The sequence below is a fragment of the Phacochoerus africanus genome, chromosome 11, assembly GCF_016906955.1.
Source record: "Phacochoerus africanus isolate WHEZ1 chromosome 11, ROS_Pafr_v1, whole genome shotgun sequence".
Classification (NCBI taxonomy): Eukaryota; Metazoa; Chordata; class Mammalia; order Artiodactyla; family Suidae; genus Phacochoerus; species Phacochoerus africanus.
This window is the reverse complement of record NC_062554.1, coordinates 60,204,564-60,227,857: the sequence shown is the minus strand read 5'-3', so window position 1 is coordinate 60,227,857 and position 23,294 is coordinate 60,204,564. Positions and strand designations below refer to the sequence as shown.

The 23,294-nt window shown below is 43.2% G+C and overlaps 1 protein-coding gene across 1 annotated transcript in view; it reads right to left on the bottom strand.

Moving 5' to 3' along the window:
* The window catches only part of JAM3 (junctional adhesion molecule 3), an 81,449-nt gene extending 58,597 nt beyond the window's left edge, over positions 1-22,852 (bottom strand). The window contains exon 1 of the mRNA XM_047751858.1: positions 22,761-22,852. Coding sequence (XP_047607814.1) covers positions 22,761-22,809 — 49 coding nt within the window. The 5' untranslated portion in view covers positions 22,810-22,852. The remainder of the gene's footprint in view (positions 1-22,760) is intronic.
* Positions 22,853-23,294: the final 442 nt, after the last annotated feature.

Sequence of the window (23,294 nt, the reverse complement as noted above, 5' to 3'; positions counted from 1 at the left end):
ATCCCAAGATAAGAATCACTGTGTGGCTTCAGAAAATTAACTGTAGGCTTGGGTCACTCACTCTTTTGAGTGATAAATATTTATTTTAAAACTAAATAAGAATTTAACAAGGAAGTGGGACAGTAAAGCAGTGAGGAATTCACACTTTAGAATGCCTGAGTTTGAATTCTGTCTGCCCTACCTTACCAAGTATCTAGACTTGGGTCTTATTCAACCTGTTTTCTCATCTACTTAAGGAGGGTAATTACAATACTCCCCTCTTAAGACTGTACATATTAAATAAGAAAGCACATACAAAGTGCCCAGACGGTACCTGATGCACAGAAGATATATATGCACCCAACATATGAGCACCTCATTATATAAGGCAACTGCTAGAAGCCAAAAGAGGAGAAATCAACAATAACACAATAATAGCAGAGGACTTTAACACCCCACTTACAGCAATGGACAGATCACCCAGACAGAAAATCAATAAGGAAACATAGGTTTTAAATGATACATTAGACTTCGTAGTTATTTACAGAATATTCTGTTTGAAAGCAGCAGAATACACATTCTTCTCAAGCACACAAGGAAGATCTTCTAGGACAGATTACATTTTGGGGAACAAATGAAGCCTCAGTAACTTTAAGAAAATTGAGATCGTATCAAGCACCTTTTCCAACCACAACTCAATTAGACTAGAAATGAATGACAAGAAAAAACTGCAAAAAACACAAACACACGGGGAATAAACAATATGCTACTAAACAACCAACGCATCACTGAAGAAATCAAAGAGGAAATGAAAATACCTACAGACAAATGACAACGAAGACAAAGATCCAAAACCCTCTAGGATGCCATAGGTTCTAAGCAGTTCTAAGAGGGAAGTTTACAGCAATACAAGCCTATCTCAGGAAACGAGAAAAATCTCAAACAATCCATTTAACCTTACATTTAAAGCAACTAGAGAAAGAACAAAAAAAAGCAAAGTGAATAGAAGAAAAAAAATAAAGGCAGAGCATAAATAAATGAAATAGAAACAAAGAAAACAATTGAAAAGATCAATGAAACTAAAAGCTGGTTCTCTGAAAAGCAGCAAAATGGATAAACCCTTAGCCAGACCCATCAAGAAAAAAGGGAGAGGGCTCAAATCAATAAAATTAGAAATGAAAAAGGAGAAGTTACAACAGACATCACAGAAATACAAAGACTCATAAGAGACTAGTACAAGCAACTGTATGTCAATAAAATGCACAACCTAGACAAAATGGACAAATTCTTAGAAAGTTACAATCTTCCAAGACTGAACCAGAAGAAATAGAAAAGATGAATGGACCAACCGAAAGGTCTGAAATTGAAACTGTGATCTAAAAACTTCCAACTGGAGTTCCTGTTGTGGCTCAGCAGGTTAAGACCCCAGGCGCAGGTTTGATCCCTGACCTTGCTCAGTTGGGTCAAGGATCCAGTGTTGCCAACAGGTCACAAGATTGAACTCAGATCTGTCATTGCTGTGGCATAGGCTCCAATTCGACCCTTAGCCTAGGAATTTTCATATGCAGTGAGTGTGGCCATAAAAAGAAAAAAAAAAAAAAAAAACTTCCAACAAAGTCCAGGACCAGATGGCTTCATAGGTGAATTCTATCAAACCTTTAGAGAAGAGCTAATACCTATCCTTCTGAAACTATTCCAAAAAAGTGCAGAGGAAAGAACACTCCCGAACTCATTCCACCATCACCCTGATACCAAAAACAAAGATACAACTGAAAAAGAAAATGACAGGCCAATATCACTGACAAATATAGATGCAAAAATCCTCAACAAAATACTTAGAAACCAAATCCAACAATACATTAAAAGGATCATACACCATGATCAAGTGGGATTTATCCCAGGGATGCAAAGATTTTTCAATATCTGCAAATCAATCAATGCAATACACATTAAGAAATTGAAGAATAAAAACCATATGATCATCTCAATATATTCAGAAAAGGCCTTTGACAAAATCCAACACCCATTTCTGATAAAACCTTCCAGAAAGTGGGCATAGAGGAAAACTACCTCAATATAATAAAAGCCATATATGACAAACCCACAGCTAACATCATTCTCAAAGGTGAAAAGCTGAAAGAATTCCTGCTAAGATCAGGAACAAGAAAAGGATGTCTGCTCTTTCCACTTCTATTCAACATAGTTTTGGAAGTCCTAGTCACAGCAAGCAGAGAAGAAAAGGAAACAAAATGAATCCAACTTGGCAAGGAAGAAGTAAAACTATCACTGTTTGGAGATGACATGATACTATACATACAAAATCCTAAAGATGCTACCAGAAAACTGTTAGAGCTCATTGATGAATTGGGTAAAGTTGCAGGATACAAAATTAATACATAGAAATTGACTGCATTTCTATATACTAACAATGAAAGATCAGAAAGAAAAATTAGGGAAACAATTTACCATCATATCAAAAAGAATAAAATATCCAGGAATGAACTACCTAAAGAGAAAAAGACCTATACTCTGAAAACTATAAGATGCTGATGAAAGAAATCAAAGATGACAAAAACAAATGTAAAGATATACCATGCTCTTGGATTGGAAGAATCAATTGTCGAAATAACTATACTACCCAAGGCAATCTATAGATTCAATGCAATCCCTATCAAATAACCAGACATTTTTCACAGAACCAGAATTTAAAAATTTTTAAATTTGTATGGAAAACAAAAGACCCTGAATAGCCAAAGCAATCCTGGGAAAGAAAAATGGAACTGGAGGAACCAGGCTCCCTGAGTTCAGACAATACTACAAAGCTACATCATCAAAACAGTATGGTACTGGCACAAAAACAGAAATACAGATCAATGGAACAGGACAGAAAGGCCAGGAATAAACCCATACACCTATGGTCAACTAATCTATGAAAAGGAGGCGAAATATACAATGGAGAAAAGAAAGTTGGAGTTCCCATCATGGCTCAGTTGTTAACGAATCTGAGTAGGAACCATGAGGACACGGGTTCAATCCCTGGCCTTGCCCAGTGGGTTAAGGATCCAGCATTGTCATGAACTGTGGTGTAGGTCACAGACACGGCTTGGATCCCATGTTGCTGTGACTCTGGCGTAGGCCAGTGGCTACAGCTCCAACTGGACCCCTAGCCTGAACCTCCATATGCCACAGGTGCAGCGCTAAAAAGAAAAGAAGGGAAAAAAGCCTACAGACAATAAATGCTGGAGAGGGTGCAGAGAAAAGGGAACCCTCTCACACTGTTGGTGGGAATGCACATTGGTGCTACCACTATGGAAAACAGTATACAGGTTCCTCAGAAAACGAAATATAGAACTACCACATGATCCAGCAATTCCTCTCCTGGGCATATACCCAGACAAAACTACAGTTAAAAAAGAAGCATGTACCCCTATGTTCACTGCAGCACTGTTTACAATAGCCAAGACATGGAAGCAGCCTAAATGTCCATCGACAGATGAATGGATAAAGATGTGATACAACAGAATACTGCTCAGGAGTTCCCGTCGTGGCGCAGTGGTTAACAAATCCGACTAGGAACCATGAGGTTGAGGGTTCAATCCCTGGCCTTGCTCAGTGGGTTAAAGATCTGGCATTTCCGTGAGCTGTGGTACAGATCGCAGAAGAGGCTCAGATCCCGAGTTGCTGTGGCTCTGGTGTAGGCTGGTGGCTACATCTCCAATTCGACCCCTAGCCTCGGAACCTCCATATGCCGCAGGAGCAGCTCAAGAAAAGGCAAAAAGACAAAAAAAAAAATCATAACACTGCTCAGCCATAAAATAGAATGAAATGATGCCATCTGGAGCAACATGAATGGACCTAGAGATTAACATACTAAGTGAAGGTAGTGAAAGACAAACATGGTATGATATCACTTATATGTGGAATCTAAAAAAAAAAAGATAAAGATGAACTTATCTGCAGAATGGAAACAGACTCATGGACTCTGAAAACAAATTTATAGTTACCAAAGGGGACAGGTGGCAGGGGTGAGGATAGAGTGGGAGTTTAGGACTGGCATATGCACACTGTGGTACATGGAAGAACTGGCCAACAGGGACCTGCTATATAGCACAGGGAACTCTACCCAATATTCTGTGATAATCTACATGGGAAAAGAATCTGAAAGAGAATAAATGTGTATGCATGTATAACTGAATCACTTTGTTGTACAGCAGAAATTATCACCGCATTGTAAATCAACTAACTTCAATGAAATTCTTTTAAAAGATAAGATCATAGAGGTATTTACTGTTTCAGACTTGAAAATCACTAGTAAAAATAAATTCATGACACTGCCATATTTTTTAATAAATCAGAATAGTGCAGCCTCTATATAAATATTTTTTAAAAATTTGATTGGAGTATAGTTGACTTACAATGTTGTGCATAAATTTTTTTATGATTACTTACAGGTTTAAGAAAGAAAGGAAGTATCAAGTAATAAGCACAAATACAATAGCTATTGCATGAAATTGAAATAACTATGTCAAATAATGTTATACAACAATTCTATTTTAGTATATACCAGAAGCATTAATTCATAAATGCTGTAGATTGAGAGCTCTTGCAAAGTAAGCCAAAAATTATAAATCACATATAGTTTCATTGGATGAGAACTTGAGAATGCAGTATTTGTGTTCAAATAAAGTATAACAATTTATACTGTCAAAAAAAAAAAAAAAACCAACCCTGTCTTTTCACTTGCAAAAGTTCAGTTTCGTAACAAAATACTCCCCAAATAAATGAGAAAATATATCTGTTTGGGACATCTTCTAAATAGCCCTTTGCACATAGGAACACAGAAACTCCTGTTTTTCCCACTGGCACAAAATGACTATCTAAAAAAGTTCTGTGGTCAATGAGATCCTGCTGTATAGCACTGGGAACTATATCTAGTCACTTACGATGGAGCATGATGGAAGATAATGTGAGAATGTATATACGTATGTGTGACTGGGTCACTTTGCAGTATAGTAGAAAGTTGACAGAACACTGTAAACCAACTATAATGGAAAAAATAAAAATCATTTGAAAAATTAAAAAAAAAAAAGCTCCGTGCTAACATCAAATTGGGCAGATTGAACTAAATAATCACACAGGAAACAAGGCCTCAGTTGACCACAAGCTGAGGAGGGACTGGGCAGCAGGGGCTAGAAGGTCAGGGCTGGAGATCAAACTCCAGGTGTCCCCACATGACTACCTCATGCCTGGGCGCACATGCCAGCTGAGCTTCTGGGAAGTCCTGACCTTACAAACCCCACAGCCTCTCAAGCCTGAGCTGAGCCTTCAAGGGCTACTGGTCTCCAGCAGGGCCAAGGGGCACCTGGGCAGCCCCACCACCCCCATTTCCTCCTCCCCACCTTCTGCATTCAGGGCTTCCCCACTTAAATCTTCTCCCACTTCCACCATCTCAGGACTCTGCTGAGGGGGCACCAGTGAAGAGCCTGGTGACCGTGATTTCTGTGAGTGGGGATGGCAGCCTAACCTGTCGAGGGCCACTTAGTCCTGCTGCTGTGGCAGGAAGTGGACACTTCCCACCTTCCCCTCAAGAGGCTACCTGAGGGCTCTGAGGCATAAGTTTCATCACTGTGGATGCCTGACCAGGGGTAGTCCTGACTCCACTCTCCTAGTTCCAAAACAGCAAGAAGCCTCTGGTGACACCACCACCGTCACTGGCTGCCCAGGGCCTGGCAAGGCTGAACTTGAACTCAGGTGCCTCAGTCAAGAATAGCAGTGCCTCCAGAAGCACAGTTAGGAACCTTAACATACTCACCAGCTCCAAGAGGAAAGCAGCCACTATAGACTCTGAGACACTCAGCACCAAGCAAGTACTTTTCAGCTGTGCCTTGCAAAGGATACTGCTTGCCTCTGGCTCAGCCACTCACCACCAAAGGTCAGTGAGCTCCCACCATGCCCCTGTTCAGGGACCACCCCTCCTCTCAGGCCCTACAGCATGTACGCAAACAATACCCTCCTCTACACCCACAAGAAAGGCCAGACAGAAAGGCACAGGTCTGCAGAAGTACTGATCTGAAGAATGTGGGGAGCTTCCCTGAGGACGGGACATCAAAGAGGGATGCTATGAAGAGGTGGTTAGGAGCCCAGCAAGCAGGACCAGGGTGATCAGAGGCCACAATGGAGAGAACCAGAGGAAGGTCAAGACTTGGGGGCACAAAGCTAAGAACAGCAGGAACCCCAGAAAGAATTGTAAGCGCTGCCAGATGGGAGGGGGAGGGAGTGGGAGGGATCGGGAGCTTGGGCTTATCAGACACAACTTAGAATAGATTTACAAGGAGATCCTGCTGAATAGCATTGAGAACTTTGTCTAGATACTCATGTTGCAACAGAAGAAAGGCTGGGGAAAAAATGTAATTGTAATGAATACATGTAAGGATAACCTGACCCCCTTGCTGTACAGTGGGGGGGGGGGGGAAAGAATTGTAAGCAAAGGGATGGAAAAAGCAGAATACAAAATGACACTCAGAGCATGAACCAAATTATCTTTAAAGACATAAAGAAAAATGACTGGAAATAAATATAAAAAAGTGTCAAGCTGTCACAACAGGATCCTGATAGGATTATGAATAATTATTTTTTTCACACGTCCTTTCTAAATGGACCAAATTTACACTGTCCATAAATTCTTCTCACAATAAAAGAAACTCCTGTCCCTACTAGCGGACACCAGAGTGGCCTCCTTCTTCCCTTGCCTCACGCATCTCTTGTCACTGCAGGAATTTATCTGCAGGACCCAGACTCAGTCTGCTCTAATCCTAGGTGACAACTTCTCTTTGCCCACAACACTACCACCAAAGCTGTAACTCAACTGCCTTCCAGGGCTAGGCCAACCCAGTGTCTGGCTGTTAGGTCACCACATTTCTAGTGGGAAATGCCGCTAAGAACAGAGGTGCCCAGTGAAAGGAATGAAACCTGTAATCTTGGCTCATCAATGCCTGAGCTTAATATACATAGGAAGGAATGGAAACAGCAGATAAACATAACTGTGGCAGTTATACTCCTGGAATACTACTCTGCCATAAAAAAAGAATGCAATAATGCCATCTGCAGAAACATGAATGCAACTAGAGATTCTCATACTATGTGAAGTCAGAAAGAGAAAGACACCATTTGATATCACTTATACATGGAATCTAAAATATGGCACACGTGAACCTATATACAGAACAGACTCACAGACATGGAGAACAGACTTGTGGTTGCCAAGGTAGAGGGGAGAGGAAGTGGGATGGTTGGGGAGTTTGGAGATGGCAGATGCAAACTATTACATTTAGAATGGATGAGCAGTGAGGTCCTACTATACAGTACAGGGGACTATATCCAATCACCTAGGGAGATCATGATGGAAAATAATATTAAAAAAAGACAGTGTATATATGTATAACTGAGTCACTTTGCTATACAGCAGAAATTGGCACAACACTGTAAATCAACTATAATTCAAAAAAAAAAATAAGTAAAAAATAAACATCCATAATTGTGGCAGATAATTATACAATAATCTACCGGCTGTTATTCTGGTGTCTTGGTCTGCAAATCCCTGAGTCTGGGACAACAAACTCTTTCATATTGTGAATTTACACATATTCAGAATCATATTACATAACAACCCAGTTGTACCTCAATTCAAAGATTTTAAAAGATAAAAACGCAACTTCAAAGCTCAGTATTTGAGATTTTCAACACTGCGGTCCTACGGAGTGTTCAAAAGATAGATGGTTTGTTACCCAGCTGCCAGAGAAGAGAGTGGTGACAAGGCCACGTGCAATCCAGGGGTGCCCAGCACAGCCCCTGGGGCACTTGTTCACGGCTTTGCCTGGTTACCATGGTTCCACCATCTTCGACCTGACACTGAGCTTCTGTTCCGACAACTGATTTTCCCAATTTACTCTTTCTTACCTGGTTTTCCTGTCTTATTTCCCCCTTCATGTCACCAAGCCCGAATGTCTCTCTTGAAAACCCAGGATGTAATAACAAACTGAAACATGGAGTACAGACTCCACAACCACACAAATGGCACCCCATGCTGCCTTGCGGTCAGTTTCCTTTAGTGAAAACTGCAACACTGGGAGGCATATAAAGGAATAAGGACGGGAAAAACAAGAAGGCTCAGCCTAAGTCTAGTTTACTTGACACATGGAAGCCAGATCCCAGGGCTGCACCTGAGCCTTTCACTGCAGAAGCCCTGCTTCTCAAAGTCCCACATGTCAGAGCCGACCTGCCCTGCCCTGTCAGATTCAGAATGCAGGCTGAGCCTTCCAAACCATCCTTACCTGACACCTTGGGGTCAGGTGAGAGCTGTGGGGTAGTGGGGCAGTTGCAGGTAGACAACACACATTGGTAAATATAGAGGTTTTGTTAATTTCTGTCTTGGTGTCAGGATTTTTTTTTTTTTTTTTTTTTTTTTTGCTTTTTAGGGCTACACCCACGGCATGCATATGGAGATTCCCAGGCTAGGGGTCTGATAGAAGCTGTATCTGCCAGTCTATGCCATAACCACAGCAACGTAGGATCCAAGCGCATCTTCAACCTACACCACAGCTCACAGCAATGCTGGATCCTTAACACACTGAACAAGGCCTGGGATGGAACTCGTGTCTTCATGGATACTAGTCAGGTTCGTTAACCGCTGAGCCATGAAAGAAACTCCATTGGTGTCAGAATTTTTACCACATGCCACTGCTTTTGACATGAACTGAAATTCTGAATTTAAGGGGGAACAGGGAACTGGGGACTGGGTTGGGAGTGTATTAATAAAGGGGGTTCAGCTCCACTCCACCTCTCGGCAGTTACATGGCCCGAAGCTGGTTACTGAATTTCTCTCAGCTTCAGCTGCCCCTTCTTGAATAATCTCTCACAGCAGAGGGTCACCACTTTCCACCCAGGACATCAGAACAGTCTGAAGTCAACCCTGGTTGTCACCTCCCAATGCACAGGACAGGCCCCCCACCTCATTAACAAAGGATTAACCCACCCAAAATGTCAATGGCACCAAGATCCAAGAACCCTGTCTTACAGTACCTTTCAGCTCTAAAATTCTATAACCTGCACATCTGTTGAGGTGAGAGGGGTAAATACACCTTCTTTGGGTATAAAACTGAAAAAAGGACAAAAAGACCAAGTATCAATCAGGATAAATCCAGATCTCAGTACCAGCCAGGTACCAAGGAGTCAGACAGTTCCTCCCTCTGCAGAACTCCAGCACCAACAACCTTTGCAAGAAGAGGAAAGTTTTCTGAGTATTTACCAGGCTACATCTGCAGCCAGGCGGACCCCAGGACTTGGCTCTCCAGTAGGTGCCTCTAACTTTCCAATAGGAATCAACACTTCCTCACTCTCCAAGTTCTGAGGACGCACTGCATCAGCCATGAATGCAACCCATGAGAGCTGCGAGGCCAGAATTTAATGCCCAACGTATGGTTTGTGGTATGTAGTTTGAAAACTACATACTCCTTGGGCTTAAACAGACACATGGGACTTGCTGAGTTCTAGGGGGCTTTCCTTCATTCTCTGACCCCATCTGAAGGCTCCCACCATCACTGTCACTTCCCTATGCTCAGTGTTGGGGAAAAGCAAGACTGAGACTCCAGAGGACAGAGAGGTCTAATTACTCATATGGCCTAATTACTCAAAATTACTCATTTTCCTGACCTGAACTCATCCATTCTTAACAGCTATTTATCTAATAAGATGCTTATTTTTAATGTCAACACACTGATTTATATTGGCAGCTCCTTTACGTAAAGATATGCTGGAATTTCCACTGAAACTTTTTATTATTCAAAGTTTGCTAGTTCAAGCATGAAAAACTTCCCCCAGGCATAAGAGAAGAGGTCCAATCTTTTCTACAAATATCACTGAACCACTTTTTAAATCCAAGAATGTCAGGGAATTTTTTCTTCTTTACTCTTGAAACTTAAACTAGATTTTTGTGTTTTCTTAAGAAAAATTCAGGACAACAATCTGTACTTTAGACGAAATGTCTTTCCTACACAGAAAAAATAAATTTAAAAACTTGCTATCATGGACTTCCCTTCGTGGCACAGTGGTTAACAAATTCAACTAGGAACCATGAGGTTTCGGGTTCGGTCCCTGGCCTTGCTCAGTGGGTTAAGGATCCAGCATTGCCGTGAGCTGTGGTGTAGGTTGCAGACGTGGCTTGGATCCCATGTTGCTGTAGCTGTGGTGTAAGCCGGTGGCTACGGCTTCTATTGGACCCCTAGCCTGGGAATCTCCATATGCCACAGGAGTGGCTCTAGAAAAGGCAAAAAGACCAAAAAAAAAAAAAATTGCTATCACATCGAAATAAACCATCAGGGAAGCTTTAGTATGAAAAAATTGCTCAAAATTAGGACTGTAACCTCAAGAACCAGAGGACTAAGGAAACTCTAGAACCTGGAGGGAATAAAGCAAAGAACGATGATGTTTACATCTGCAGAGCATCTTACAATTTATAGGACCCTTTTCACACAGTCTTACCTGATCCAGCTAAGAATCCTGTCAAGTACACATTACCTCCTCTCCATAGACTGAGAGAAGAGGACTCAGACATATTAGGAGAGGATTTCAGCCACAAAACTTGAAAGTATCAGAGATCAAAGTGGAGGCCAGGTCTTGAAATTATTTTAAAAGAACAATTAAGAAATATATGTTAGGCCATGGTTTCTCACCTGTCCAGGTTGTAATATGCTTGAACAGAAATACATGTCAGCCCCCTACCATGGCTGGTGAAGCCCCGCCCATTTCCCAAACCCAGAAAGGAACAGACACTCTACTCCCTGTGCTGGGCGGGCACAAGGCCACGTAATGAAAGCAACAGAGGGGAAGGCAGAGTGGAGAAGGGGGTCTTACTTGATTACAGCTAAGGCCTCTAAAGTCTGCAAATCTGAGGACACTTCATTGAGAGGAAGTCCCCAGGCCTTGGAGGGGTCCAAGGAGTGCAAACACCTCGGCTTGGTAATGTGTGCTTGCAATCTGCCTCTGAATAATTAAAGATCAAATGAACTGTAGCGAAGTCGTAATAGGAATATTAGCAGCAGCAACAGTTAGTAATGATAGTAAATCTCTAAAACCTAATACTAAAAGCTTAATATTCTGCCAGGCCCTCTACTAGGTAGTTATGTAATTATGCGATTAATTTTAATTTTACTATATTAATTAGTGTTAATTTTGTTACCACTTATTTAGCCACTTTGATAGGCGCATTATATACGGTCACTGGCCTGCAAAAAAATCTTACAATGTTATATGTCTTACTGCTCCTTTACAGATAAGGAAATTGACTTGTACAAGTCTTCTCGTGGAGGTGAGACTAAAAGCCCAATCTAGCTTATGTTCTTCCTGATAAACAGGAATTCAGAAAGGAAGAGATCACTTCAGGCCAGAGACCTAAAAAAGGCTTTACAGAGAAGGCATTGAGCTGGGTACTGGGGATGGAGCAGGACTGAACAGGAAGAGGGTGTGCTGCCCGGGGCGGGGGGTGGGGGTTGGGGGGGGGTGGAAGGACCATGGTAATAAAACAGAACCTGCAATAAACAAGGATATTGAGGAGACAGTGATGAAGCACTTCTACAGAGCCAGGGACCATTCTCCAAATCTTTTTCCTTTTTTATGGCCACATCCATGGCATATGGAAGTTCCCCGGCCAGGCACTGAATCCAAGCTGCAGCTGCAGCAATGCTGGATCCTTAATCCACTTCAAGGGGCTGGGGATCAAACCCAAGCCTCCACAGTGACTCAAGCCAAGGCAGTCAGATTCTTAAACCATAGTGAGAACTCCATGCTCCAAATCATGTGATTCCTCAATAAAACTGAAATGGATACACTCTGCAGATTAATCTCCACTTTATCACATAGCCATAATCTTGAGGGGTTTGGTTTTGTTATTTTTTTTTATTTTTTTTATTATAGTTTACAATGTTCTGTCAATTTCTGCTGTACAGAAAAGTGACCCAGTCATACATATATATATTCTCTTTTTCATATTATCTTCTATCATGTTCTACTGCAAGTAATTACATAGCCATAATCTCTCTTTTTTTTTTTTTTTTTTGGTTTTTAGGGCTGCACTTGTGGCATATGAAGTTCTCAGCCTAGGGGTCGAACTGGAGTTACAGCTGCTGGCCTACACACAGCCACAGCCATGTGGGATCCAAGCCACGCCTGCAAATTATACTGCAGCTCATGGCAATGCCAGATCTCCAACCCACTAAGTGAGGTGAGGGATCAAACCAGCATCCTCATGGATTAGTCTCTGCTGCGTCACAACAGGAACTCCCTCATAGCCATAATCTTATAAGAGAAAAGGAAAGAGTTGTTTCCCTAGAGCCCACTCCTCTATGGACACCAAGGTGCCATATAAAGCCCAAACCCAGTGACCTCCCCTCGAAGGCAGGGCAGCATTCCCATGCAACCCAGGACTTTCCAACCAAAGCACTCGCCACCCCCGCACAAGAGAGCAGAGGCTTCTAAACGCCAGTTGAGGGGTTTTCTTCATCGTTTCATAAGAAGCAGCTTCAAAAATGTGAGCTAAAAGATGCTGCTCACACAGAAGCACCAAAGTTTGAACAGATTTTATTTACGCCACACGGAGAAAATGTACTTGACGAGAACAGCACAGAAAGCAAAATCTGTGAGTTGAAGAGAGAACAAAACACAAAAACACTCCTCCCGAAACAGACTCCTAAGAAAGGAGTCTGGGGACTGCCTGAGGGCACTTTTGTGTCTGCACAGTGTCACGGCAGGGAGGTATTTGTCAGGCTTAGGCTTCTTCTGAGGGCCAAATCCCTCATCCAAGGTCACAAGTCACTTAGGGCTTTTCTCTCCCTGCTGTTGCCTAAGTTAGAGACAGACAGACAGACAGACCCCAGCTGGACAGGGACACAGCAGCCGGGAAGGAAGCTCCAGCAGGTGTTGACTGTTCACGTGCGGCTTCACTCTGCACACCTCCTGGGGCTGTACTAACATGACGAAACACTGTGAAATCACAGAATTAAGCATCTCTAAAGCCACACGCATACTCTGCTTTCCATTTAAATCAAAGTCTTCCCTCTGACCTACCCAGAGAGTGAGCTAAACCGGAAATGTACAGAGATTACGACCAGATGTTTGATACTAACAGTCATATTCTGTAATACAGTCAAACAGAAAAGTCAAGCTAGTATGGAATTAATGGAAAGGAAAAATAACAGAATAATTAAAAAAGCACTGTTGGAGTTTCCATCATGGCGCAGCGGAAGCAAATCCAACTAGGAACCATGAGGTTGAGGGTTTGATCCAAGGCCTCACTCAGAGGGTTAGGAATCCGGTGTTGCCGTGAGCTGTGTTGTAGATCACAGACGCGGCTCCGATCTGGTGTTGCTGGGCTCTGGCATAAACCGGCAGCAACAGCTCCGATTAGATCCCTAGCCTGGGAACATCCATATGCCAGGGGTGCGGCCCTAAAAGGAAAAAAGACCAAAAAAAATAAAAGCACTGTTGTGTACCAGTCCTGAACTCCACCTGCAGCAAGCATCCATTTCAGAAGACATTCATTTTAGGGATGTGACCCACAGGGACCCTGGGCCCCAGAGCAGGCCTTGCCACCTGAGGTCATAAATGATCTTCTGCCAGTTGTAACCGGGGTAGGGTTAAAACCTGAAACCCTCAAAACAGTACATAAATTTTCCACATATGTAGATGAAAGTACTACCTGGAGAAAACGGCTCATAACTTCCATCATCTCCTACGTGGTGTTCATGACATAAACTACTCCACCAATGAAGAAACAGTACCTGGTCAGTTAAAGACACACGTTTGTTCTCAATGAACTGCTGCTCTGGAGATTCATGGCTAAGGTTCTTTACCACCAGTGGACCTAAAACCTAGACCAAACATGGTCAGAGTGAAAACTTCATCTCTGATGCTAGATAGCAAACGATAACAGATTATCAGCTCAACCAAATAGTGGTCTGTTCTTTTTCTTCATGATAAATAAACACAGGAACTCTTAAAACACTAGATCTAGTAAGTAAGATCACAGCAGATTAAAAAACCGAAACAAAAACTTGAAGTTGGAAAAAATGAACTTTCTCAATCTCTTCTAATGCAAGAGGGTTTCAAATCAAGTTCACCTAGCTCTAAAACATTTCCAAACTTTAAGGAAGAAAACTAAGTAAACTAAGTTTTCAGAACCTTCAAATGCTCTTTTAATTAACAAATAAACTAATTCGACTAATCAGTTAAAAATTATCTCATATTCCCATAAAACCGCTTCTTTGGATCTGAACTCATACAGTCAGTTATCTAACAGGGGAAGAAATGTGGATTGTGTTGGTGGGCGCGGAAGAGGGCTGCTGATTAAATCACTTTCAAGTGACTTGGATCAAACCCAGTATTATTTCCCCAAGGTCCCCAAATGAATCACATGCAAAGCTGGGAAATTCCTGACGCCCACGGGCACTCCCTCCTTCACCCTGAAAAGTATCTGAGAGGCAGGGAGCAGGAGCCTCTGGGTGGCTGGTGCCTGCACCATGCACCTCGCCCTATAGGAATCTGAATCTCAGCTGGAAAGTTCAAGGCCACCTTTCCATTTTGCCCTGAATGTCCTCACCTGTCCTGTTACCCACAGAGTAAGGGCTGCCATCCCAGCACCTGTCTAATGTGTGGCAATGGTAATTCTCCAAATTAAAGTTGCTACATCTCAAATGATAGATGGTTGCGCCAAGGACAGAGGGTACAGCTGTACAACTGGACATGTCTGTATGGTAACAGAGCCCCATCCTTAAAGCAGTGATGCTTAGCAGGAATCATTCAACCCCTCCCCAAGCCTAGCAGAACCTCCATGGGGGTATCTGTGCTCTGAAAAACATAGCCAATATTTTAACTTCATTTACTATTTGAAAAATGAAAACAAAAGCATTGCCTTCATAATATAAAGTTTTAAAGGAAGGTACCTGACTCTTGATTTATTCTAAAGGAGGCTCGGTTAAAGCTGAGGTTCCTGTTTCTAGCAGGGTGGTGGGTTAGATACGCTGAAAGGCCTCTGCATTTCAACGAGATCCTACACAAACCTCTGGGCTCACAAGAAGTAGGTGATCTTTAATGCAGCAAGTGAAGGACCCAGAAATTAATAGGTGGATGGGGTATGACCCTGAGGGTCATTATGGAAACTGCACTCTTGGGCCAGCAGGAAGACAGAGCTGAGCCTGAGATTTTCAAACAATGCCAGAGACCCTGAAGCCATCCCAGTTGGGGATGGGGACACACACTCTCCCACAAAGCATCCCCAGGTCCAGCCCTGGTCTGCACAGATGGCGCTCACCAAGACACCAGTTTACCAGTAAAGAAAAGAAGCCACAGGGTTCCAGCTGTGGCATAGTGGGTTAAGAATACGACTGCAGTGGCTTGGGTCACTAGGGAGGCAAAAGTTCGATCCCCGGCCTGGCACAGTGAGTTAAAGGATCTGGTGTTGCTGTAGCTATGGCTCAATTCCATCCCTGACCCAGGAAATTCCATATGATGAAGGTGTGACCATTAAAAAAAACAGCTGTGTATGAAAGGTTAAAAAAATTAAAAAGTGAAAAATGAGCAAGTAAAAGAAACCAGATTATGAAAAGAACCAAGTATATTTTTAGAAATGAGTACAGGGAGTTCCTGTCGTGGCTCAGAGGAAACAAATCTGACTAGTATCCATGAGGACACAGATTCGATCCCTGGTCTCGTTCTGTGGGTTAAGCATCGGGCATTGCTGTGAGCTGTGGTGCAGGTCACAGACATGGCTCAGATCTGGCGTTGCTGTGTCTGTGGTGTAGGCTGGCAGCTACAGCTCTGATTCTACCCCTAGCCTGGGAACCTCCATATGTCATGGGTATGTTTCCTGGCCCCCCCGCCAAAGGAAATAAATATAACATGTTTTAAAAAAAAAAAAAATCAAAGTTCCCTGGTGGCCTAGCAATTAAGGATCCAGAGTTGTCACTACTGTGGCACGGGTTCGATCCCTGGAACTTCTGCAAGCTGAGAACGTGGCCAACTGCACACACTGGTTAAACAACAGATTAGACATGGGTGGCAAAAGAAACAGCTGTAAAACAAAACTAAATAAATAACCCAGAACAGCACAAAGGAAGAAGGAAATCATGACAGAAAGGTTAACAGCCTTGGAAAAGAAAAGACTGAGTAGATCTAATTAGCACCCCAGAAGTAACTGACAATACCTGAGAATCTCCAGAAGATATAAACTCACAGATACACAAGGTATAACAAATTAACAAGTAAAATAATTAAAAAGCAATGTACTCTAGACAAGCCAACAACACTTCAGAATGCCATAGAAAAAAAGAGATCTTTAAAATAGCTGGAGAAGACAGGCTGAGGACAGGCCTGCAGGTTTCACAGCAGGATGATGGAAACCAGAAAGCATCTGTGTCATGGAGCCCAGGCTCTAAGTCAAAATAACCATCAACTTAAAATCATGTAGCCAGTAAATCTATATTTCAAGAACAAGACTAAAATAAATGCATTTTCAGATATAAACAAAAATGAATTCCACATCAGGAGACCTACCCCAGAGGAAGTGACCTTGAATTATTCTGGTAACCTCCTAACCGACCTTCCCTCTACAACCTTCTTGAATATAATGAATCAACATATCTAAAATCACCGGAGGAGTTTCCATCTTGTTCAGGGGAAACAAATCCAACTAGTATTCCATGAGGATGTGGGTCCAATCCCTGGCCTCACTCAGTGGGTCGGAGATCCGGCGTTGCCATGAGCTGTGGTATAGGTCACAGACGTGGCTCAGATTCTGAGTTGTTGTGTCTGTGCTGCAGACCAGCAGCTGTAGCTCCAATTCAATCCCTAGCGTGGAAACCTCCATATCCCGCAGGTGTAGCCCTAAAAGAGCAAAAAAATAAATAAAACAAAATAAAATCACTTGATCAGATCACTTCTTGCTTAAAACTGCCACATGAATTTCTAGAACTTACAACGAGGTCCAAATGTTTTAACCTGACATTGAAAGCATTTTACAATCTAACAATGGAGTTTCTCTTCCATGGACTCTCTGGTCCCTCAATTTACCAGCTGTGACCTAGGACGAGGTCACTAACCTGCAAAATGAGACTGAAATAGGAGCCAACTGCTGAGATGGGCCCCATAAGGTAAGCTATCAGCACAGTGCCTGGCGCAGCTTCTCAATAAAGGGCAGCTGTTACTAATTATCATTATGCCAATTAATTGGTCCCCAAATACAACATATGCATTCCCAACTCCGCCTTTGCTCAGGATATTTCCTCCCCTTTACAGGCCCCAAACACCTCCATTCCCCCAAATCCACACTCTGTCAATCAAATTATCCCCGAAGTCTGGTTTCTTTGTGAAAGCTTCCTCTACCAGGCCAGCCCAGAGTAAATGCTCTCACTTCTAAACACATGAAGCATTTACCCAAAGTGCTGCTGCTCTGTTAACTAAACTGTGCATTCCTTCTGGTCTAGGGAAGCACTTATCTTGATTTCCCTGTTTTGCCCGTGGAAAGCTCTACTGCCATGAAAACAGAGACTGCCAAATAGATATGGATTGGCTAAGTAAGATCCAGCAATGTAGAAGAGATACTTTAGAGGGAAAACATGGCACCAAATAAGAAAGAGAGAGAGAGAAAGAAAAAAAGAAAGAAGAAAAGGCAGTTGTCTTAGGATGTGCTGCATTCTCTATAACCCTCCAGACAGCTGTACTTCATTCTACAGACGTCAAACATTTTCCTCAGAGAGAGATGTCCAATGAGGAAGTCGTGGTGGGCAGGAAGAAGTGATAAGGGAACTTCAGCTGACAGCTGGCTTCAGGAAACATCTTTCAGGGTCTGTTTCCCAAGGAAGTCAATTCAACCTGATATTCCTATCACCCAAGACAAAGAAACAGGTCCCCCAGGAGCTGCTGGCTGGCACACAGGCGGGGTCCAGTAAACACAGGCTGACGCAGAATGGGCAGACCAAAGCAAAGCAGCTACCAAATGATTCTGTCTGTTTGTTCAAAAAGGGGGAGAGGCAGGTCTTCTCATCAGCTCTCTTTCAGTTTTCCAGCTAAGCCCTTGCTGAGATGCCACAGCTGGCTCCCCCACCCTAGAGCCACTGACAGCCAATCTCTCAAATGAGTCACAAAGAATGCACCATCAAACTGCACGTCAAGGCTGGCCCTGCAGCTGACATTAATTCAGGAGCTAGAAAAAGCCACAATCACATGCTATTACAGTGAACTAAGTTTTCCCATTTTAAAAGAAAATCCTTAGAAGTGTCAAATTTAAAATTATACTATTTTACCTACTGGAAGCTCCCCAAAATGCAATTTCTTTCATTACATAAAAAATACTTATTAAAGAGAACTTGGATAAAAGACAAAAGAATCAGCCAGAAAAAAAGAGAAAAGTAGAAAACAGCCATAAGACCTACTACTCAAAAACAGTACCTATCAACACTGTGGTTCATTGTCCTCCAGGTTTTTTCTCTAAGGATGAGATGTTCTGTGTAATTGGAATTATATGGGATATACTGGTCATACCTGCAGCTTCTGTCACTTAAATTACTTCATAAGCATACTCCCAAGTTTTTTTTTTTTTCTTCTTAACCTTCTATAATCACACAGAGTAGATGATAGAAAGAAGATGTTTAAAATAAACCAAAACAAGAAACACCATGCTCTTGCTTCCACAAAAACTGTAGTAAAACCCAAGAATTTCCAAAAGTTCCTAGGGTCACTGGAACTAAGATACACAAAAAATGCTTGGACATGTAGGAAGTGTTTAAGAAACATAAACTGACTTTCAAGTGACAAAGATGACACTAACTACAGTCATAGCTGGAAAGATACAAAAGAAAATAAATTCAGCCTGTTCCCAGTGAACTTTTTTTTTTTTTGGTCTTTTGTCTTTTTTTTTGTTGTTGTTGTTGCTATTTCTTGGGCCGCTCCCGCGGCATATGGAGGTTCCCAGGCTAGGGGTTGAATCGGAGCTGTAGCCACTGGCCTACGCCAGAGCCACAGCAACGCGGGATCCGAGCTGGGGATCCGAGCCGCGTCTGCAACCTACACCACAGCTCACGGCAACACTGGATCGTTAACCCACTGAGCAAGGCCAGGGACCGAACCCGCAACCTCATGGTTCCTAGTCGGATTCGTTAACCACTGCGCCACGATGGGAACTCCCCAGTGAACTTTAATAACAGTGAGGAGATAAAATGCATTTACACTCAACAACTACAGCACAACATAACTCAGCATGCCGTCATCCTGGCTCTTCTAGGGCCTGGGATGCCTTTTTCATTTCTGTACCCCTAGCATAAAGGACATCTTACAGACAATAAATTGCTGTTTTCCAGAACAGAACTACAGACTTTTAAAAGCTATGCTGTTTAGGGGTAGGAAGGATCACTGACAGCTAAAATTAGGTGGGCAAAGCAGACAGCATGAACATAGCAGAACTTGATTTGGACAACAGTTTGCAGAAGGACAGCTGAGCCACAGAAGCCTTCAGATACTCTGAAAATGAAAGATGGCATAAGAAAAAAGTTGGTATAGTCCTCATCTATTAAAAAGTTTGATGTTTCTACACAACCAGCTTTGAAACATCAGTTGTACATAATAACTACTCATGGGAAAGATAATATATAACACATAGTAGATACTACTTAAAAACAAAGAAAACACACCAGCACAGAATACTGCATCATTCCTGGGCATCAGAAACAAGGCTGATTCTCAGAAAGCTTTCTGTGTGTCATAACAAGTGGGAAAGAGACAGTAAATTACAGCTTTAGCTCTCCATATAGAGGACCAGAGTGCGTACTGTCCTTGCTAAACTAGGTGTAAAAGAATGTGCTTACCAAAACTTTCAGGAAGGCTTTATACTCACTGCAGCTATTTGCATATACTGTTAGCTTTCAGAGGGCAGAGACAAGATGATCTGAAACCTGCATTCAGCCCTAACAGCATCACATTCACCACCTAATTATAAACGCATCTTCAGGACAATCCAGCTTCACAACTAGGGTATCATTCAGCAGACTCCATACATCCTAACTTCATTCACACACATATTTTCTTTTGTTTTACTCCACTTGTGCTTGTGAAAAAAATGCAAAGAATTCATGGAGAAGGAATTTGCTAATATCACATCTCAAACAGCTGCTGGTTGGGTTGGACTAAATCCACAGCCTCTTCAGTCACATTATATGGTGGCCATCTCAGAAAGTGGGCTTAATACAAACCTGGTTTCTTTCAAAAGAACTGATTTAAGCCTACTCTGCTAGGCTGCCTTAAGAGCATGTTTCGAAGAGTTTAGGGCTTGGGTGTGCAATCACTTAGGCTGGATGTAACACTGCAATTACTTATGTTTAAGTATCTCTAATAGCTGCCCATTCAGTCTCCATAGCCTGAAACACTCAGGAACAAATGCCATCAACAAGCCCTTCAGGAATGAACAGCTGACCCAAAGCAGTGCATGCTTTAGGGCAGGTGGTCCTTGTTTTTCTGAACATACAGATGTCTAATGATTGTATCTGTCAGCTATAATTAATTCAAGACTTAAAACAACATCAAAGAATAGGTCATTTTAAAATGTTTCAGAAGTTCAAACAAATGCAAATGGAAAATTTAGAATTTTTTCAAAAATTTCTTAGAAATTACAGTTTTCAGATTTTGATAACCGTTCATACACAAATTGTCTTATCCCAAGAATACAAACTGTAACTCTAAATGAAGCACTTCTAAGACATCAAAAGAGTTGGAAATCCAACAGTAATTACCACATAATCATTCAAAAAAGACATGTGGCATAACATTTGTAAAGAGGAATTGCCCCTGTCACCAAACAACAAAAGAATACTTTATAAACAAACCATAATAATAATTATTTGATTTAAACGATCCATAGCAAGAACTCCACTGTTAAGTAGAATAATACAAGTAACCAAAGAAATAGATTAACACAAATGGTTGAAGATTTCCACATCTGAAACACATGGCATCTCGCCCTGAGCAAGTTACTGAATCTCCCCGTACTTCTGTTTTTTTGTCTGCAAAATGACAGTAACAATCTTTTAGAGTTATCAAAACTAAATGAAAACATATTAAATTTTTATAACAGAGCCTGGCAAAGGGTAACTAATAAAGAATGTTCATGTTGTATCAGGAACCAAATTTTTTTAAAAATGAGAACACTCAAAAATAACAGCAGCTGAAATGAGTAACCATAAAAATAAAAGAGACAACTGTGATGCCCTGTGGAAGAATGGTTTTCAAGGTATCACTGCATATTTGGAGCATAAACAAAATAACAGAAAAGAGCTCCCTACTGAAAGTGATAGCTGCTTCCCTTCTGAGTATATTAATACATCCTACTACTTCTGTTCTTTGTCATTAGTGCTATTTTTCAAATGTTGATCACTCCTTCTATGCTCTGCAGGTAAATTTCAGTCCTTAACATCAAGAAAGCCACAAAAGTAGCCCCTCTGCAAGACCAAAGTAAGATGGGGATGTGAACACCTTAGCATCTGCTAGTTTTACTAACAAACCACCAAGTGAAATTCCTTAACTCAACTGCCAAATGCTTCTGCAATAAAAACTGCAAACTTTCATGTGAACAGACCTTTCCAACAATAGCGAGTTGTTCCAGTCCCTGAATAGGACAGTGTCAGTGTGACCAACAAAGCTGGGAGGGGACATTCCTGACACCCTTGTCCCCTGGCTAGCCTTTGATCATTCATCTCACCCAACCACACGTTTTTGAAACCACTTTCAGGCAAAGTATATGGACAACATCTATTCCCCAAAACTTAGCTCTCATCAGAGCCCTGCTGCCTGGCTTCTGCCAGGATCCTCACAGTTCAGGCCACCCGTGTGTATCCCAAACCCAACCCCTGCCCAACACTGAGCCTCCAACACAGGGGCCTTTGTTTGCTTAGTGTGCCCACCCACCCCCAAACAATTACTTGGGGCTTTACTGTGTATACTCTGGAAAACATGGGATGAGGGTGGCAACTACACCAGACAACGAAATGACCAGAGAACTGGGATGCCCCAGGATGCCCCAGGATGCTAAGGGTGCTGTGGCTAAGGGTCGGAGTGTCCCCTGCTCCTGGGGGCAGCCTTGGAGCAGGGACAGACTTCGGGGTCAGTGCTGTATCTGGAAGCGAATCGGTAAGACCCACTCACATGCTGTGGGGAGGACTACGTGGGACCAGTCTCGAGCGCCCAGCGCGCGCCCACCACCACCAGCGTGTGGTGGTCCTGCCCTCCTACTTCCCAGGGCCAGACCGATGTCCTGTCCCCACACCCCCGTGCCACTCCAAGGCTGGCTGAAGAACAGGCGGGACAAAGAGCGGCGGGGACCAGGGACGCGGGACTGGCCGGCTTTGTTCACAGAGGGACGGAGTACCAACTGCGGGGCCACAGGACCCGGGCTGGACCCCGCGCCTCAAGACGCTCTGAACCCCGACCCCCGCACCTCTGGACCGCTTTCCCGGCCCGCACCGCCTACCTCGACCCCAGACCCGAACCTCCGACCCGGGACCCGGACCCCTGGGACCCCGTTCCCCCGCCGGGACCCCGAACCCCCGCATCCCTGACCCCCGACCTGGCCGGCCTCCCACACCCCTAGAACTCCCTCCCTGCACCCTCGACCCCCGGAGCCCCGCACCCCCGAGCCCGCTTTACCCGCCCAGGAGCCTCCGGCCTCGCCCGGCGGAGGCCCGCGGACTCACCCAGTAGAAGCAGCAGCAGGACCAGCGCGGGCCACTGCCTCAGCGCCATTTCGAGCGCAGCTGAGGGGCCGCGGGCCCGCTACTCGCGCATGCGCTCTGCCTGCTGCCCAGCGCCCGCCCCGGTCACCATAGCGACCGTGGCGGCGAGCGGTCGCCATGGTGCGCAAGAAGCCCGAGAGTGGTTGCTATGGAGGCAAGGATGCTATGGACCCGGCTCTTGGGGACTTTCAAAGAATTTGGTAGAAGAAGGTGAAGAAGCGTATTCAAGAGAGGGCGGGTTGAATTTCCACATGTATAAAATGAATCTGTCGCTACAGGTCCGGGAAGGAACACTCCATTAAAATTTGGGAAATAAAGGAGTTCTCGTGTGACTCAGCGGATTAAGGATTCCACCTTGTCACTGTAACTGCACTGGTTGCTGCTGTGACTTGGGTTCGTTTCCTGGGAACTTCCACGTGCTGCGGACTCGGCAAAAAAATAAATAAATAAATTGGGAAATGAAGTAATTCTACCTTGGGGGTTTGTTTGTTTTAG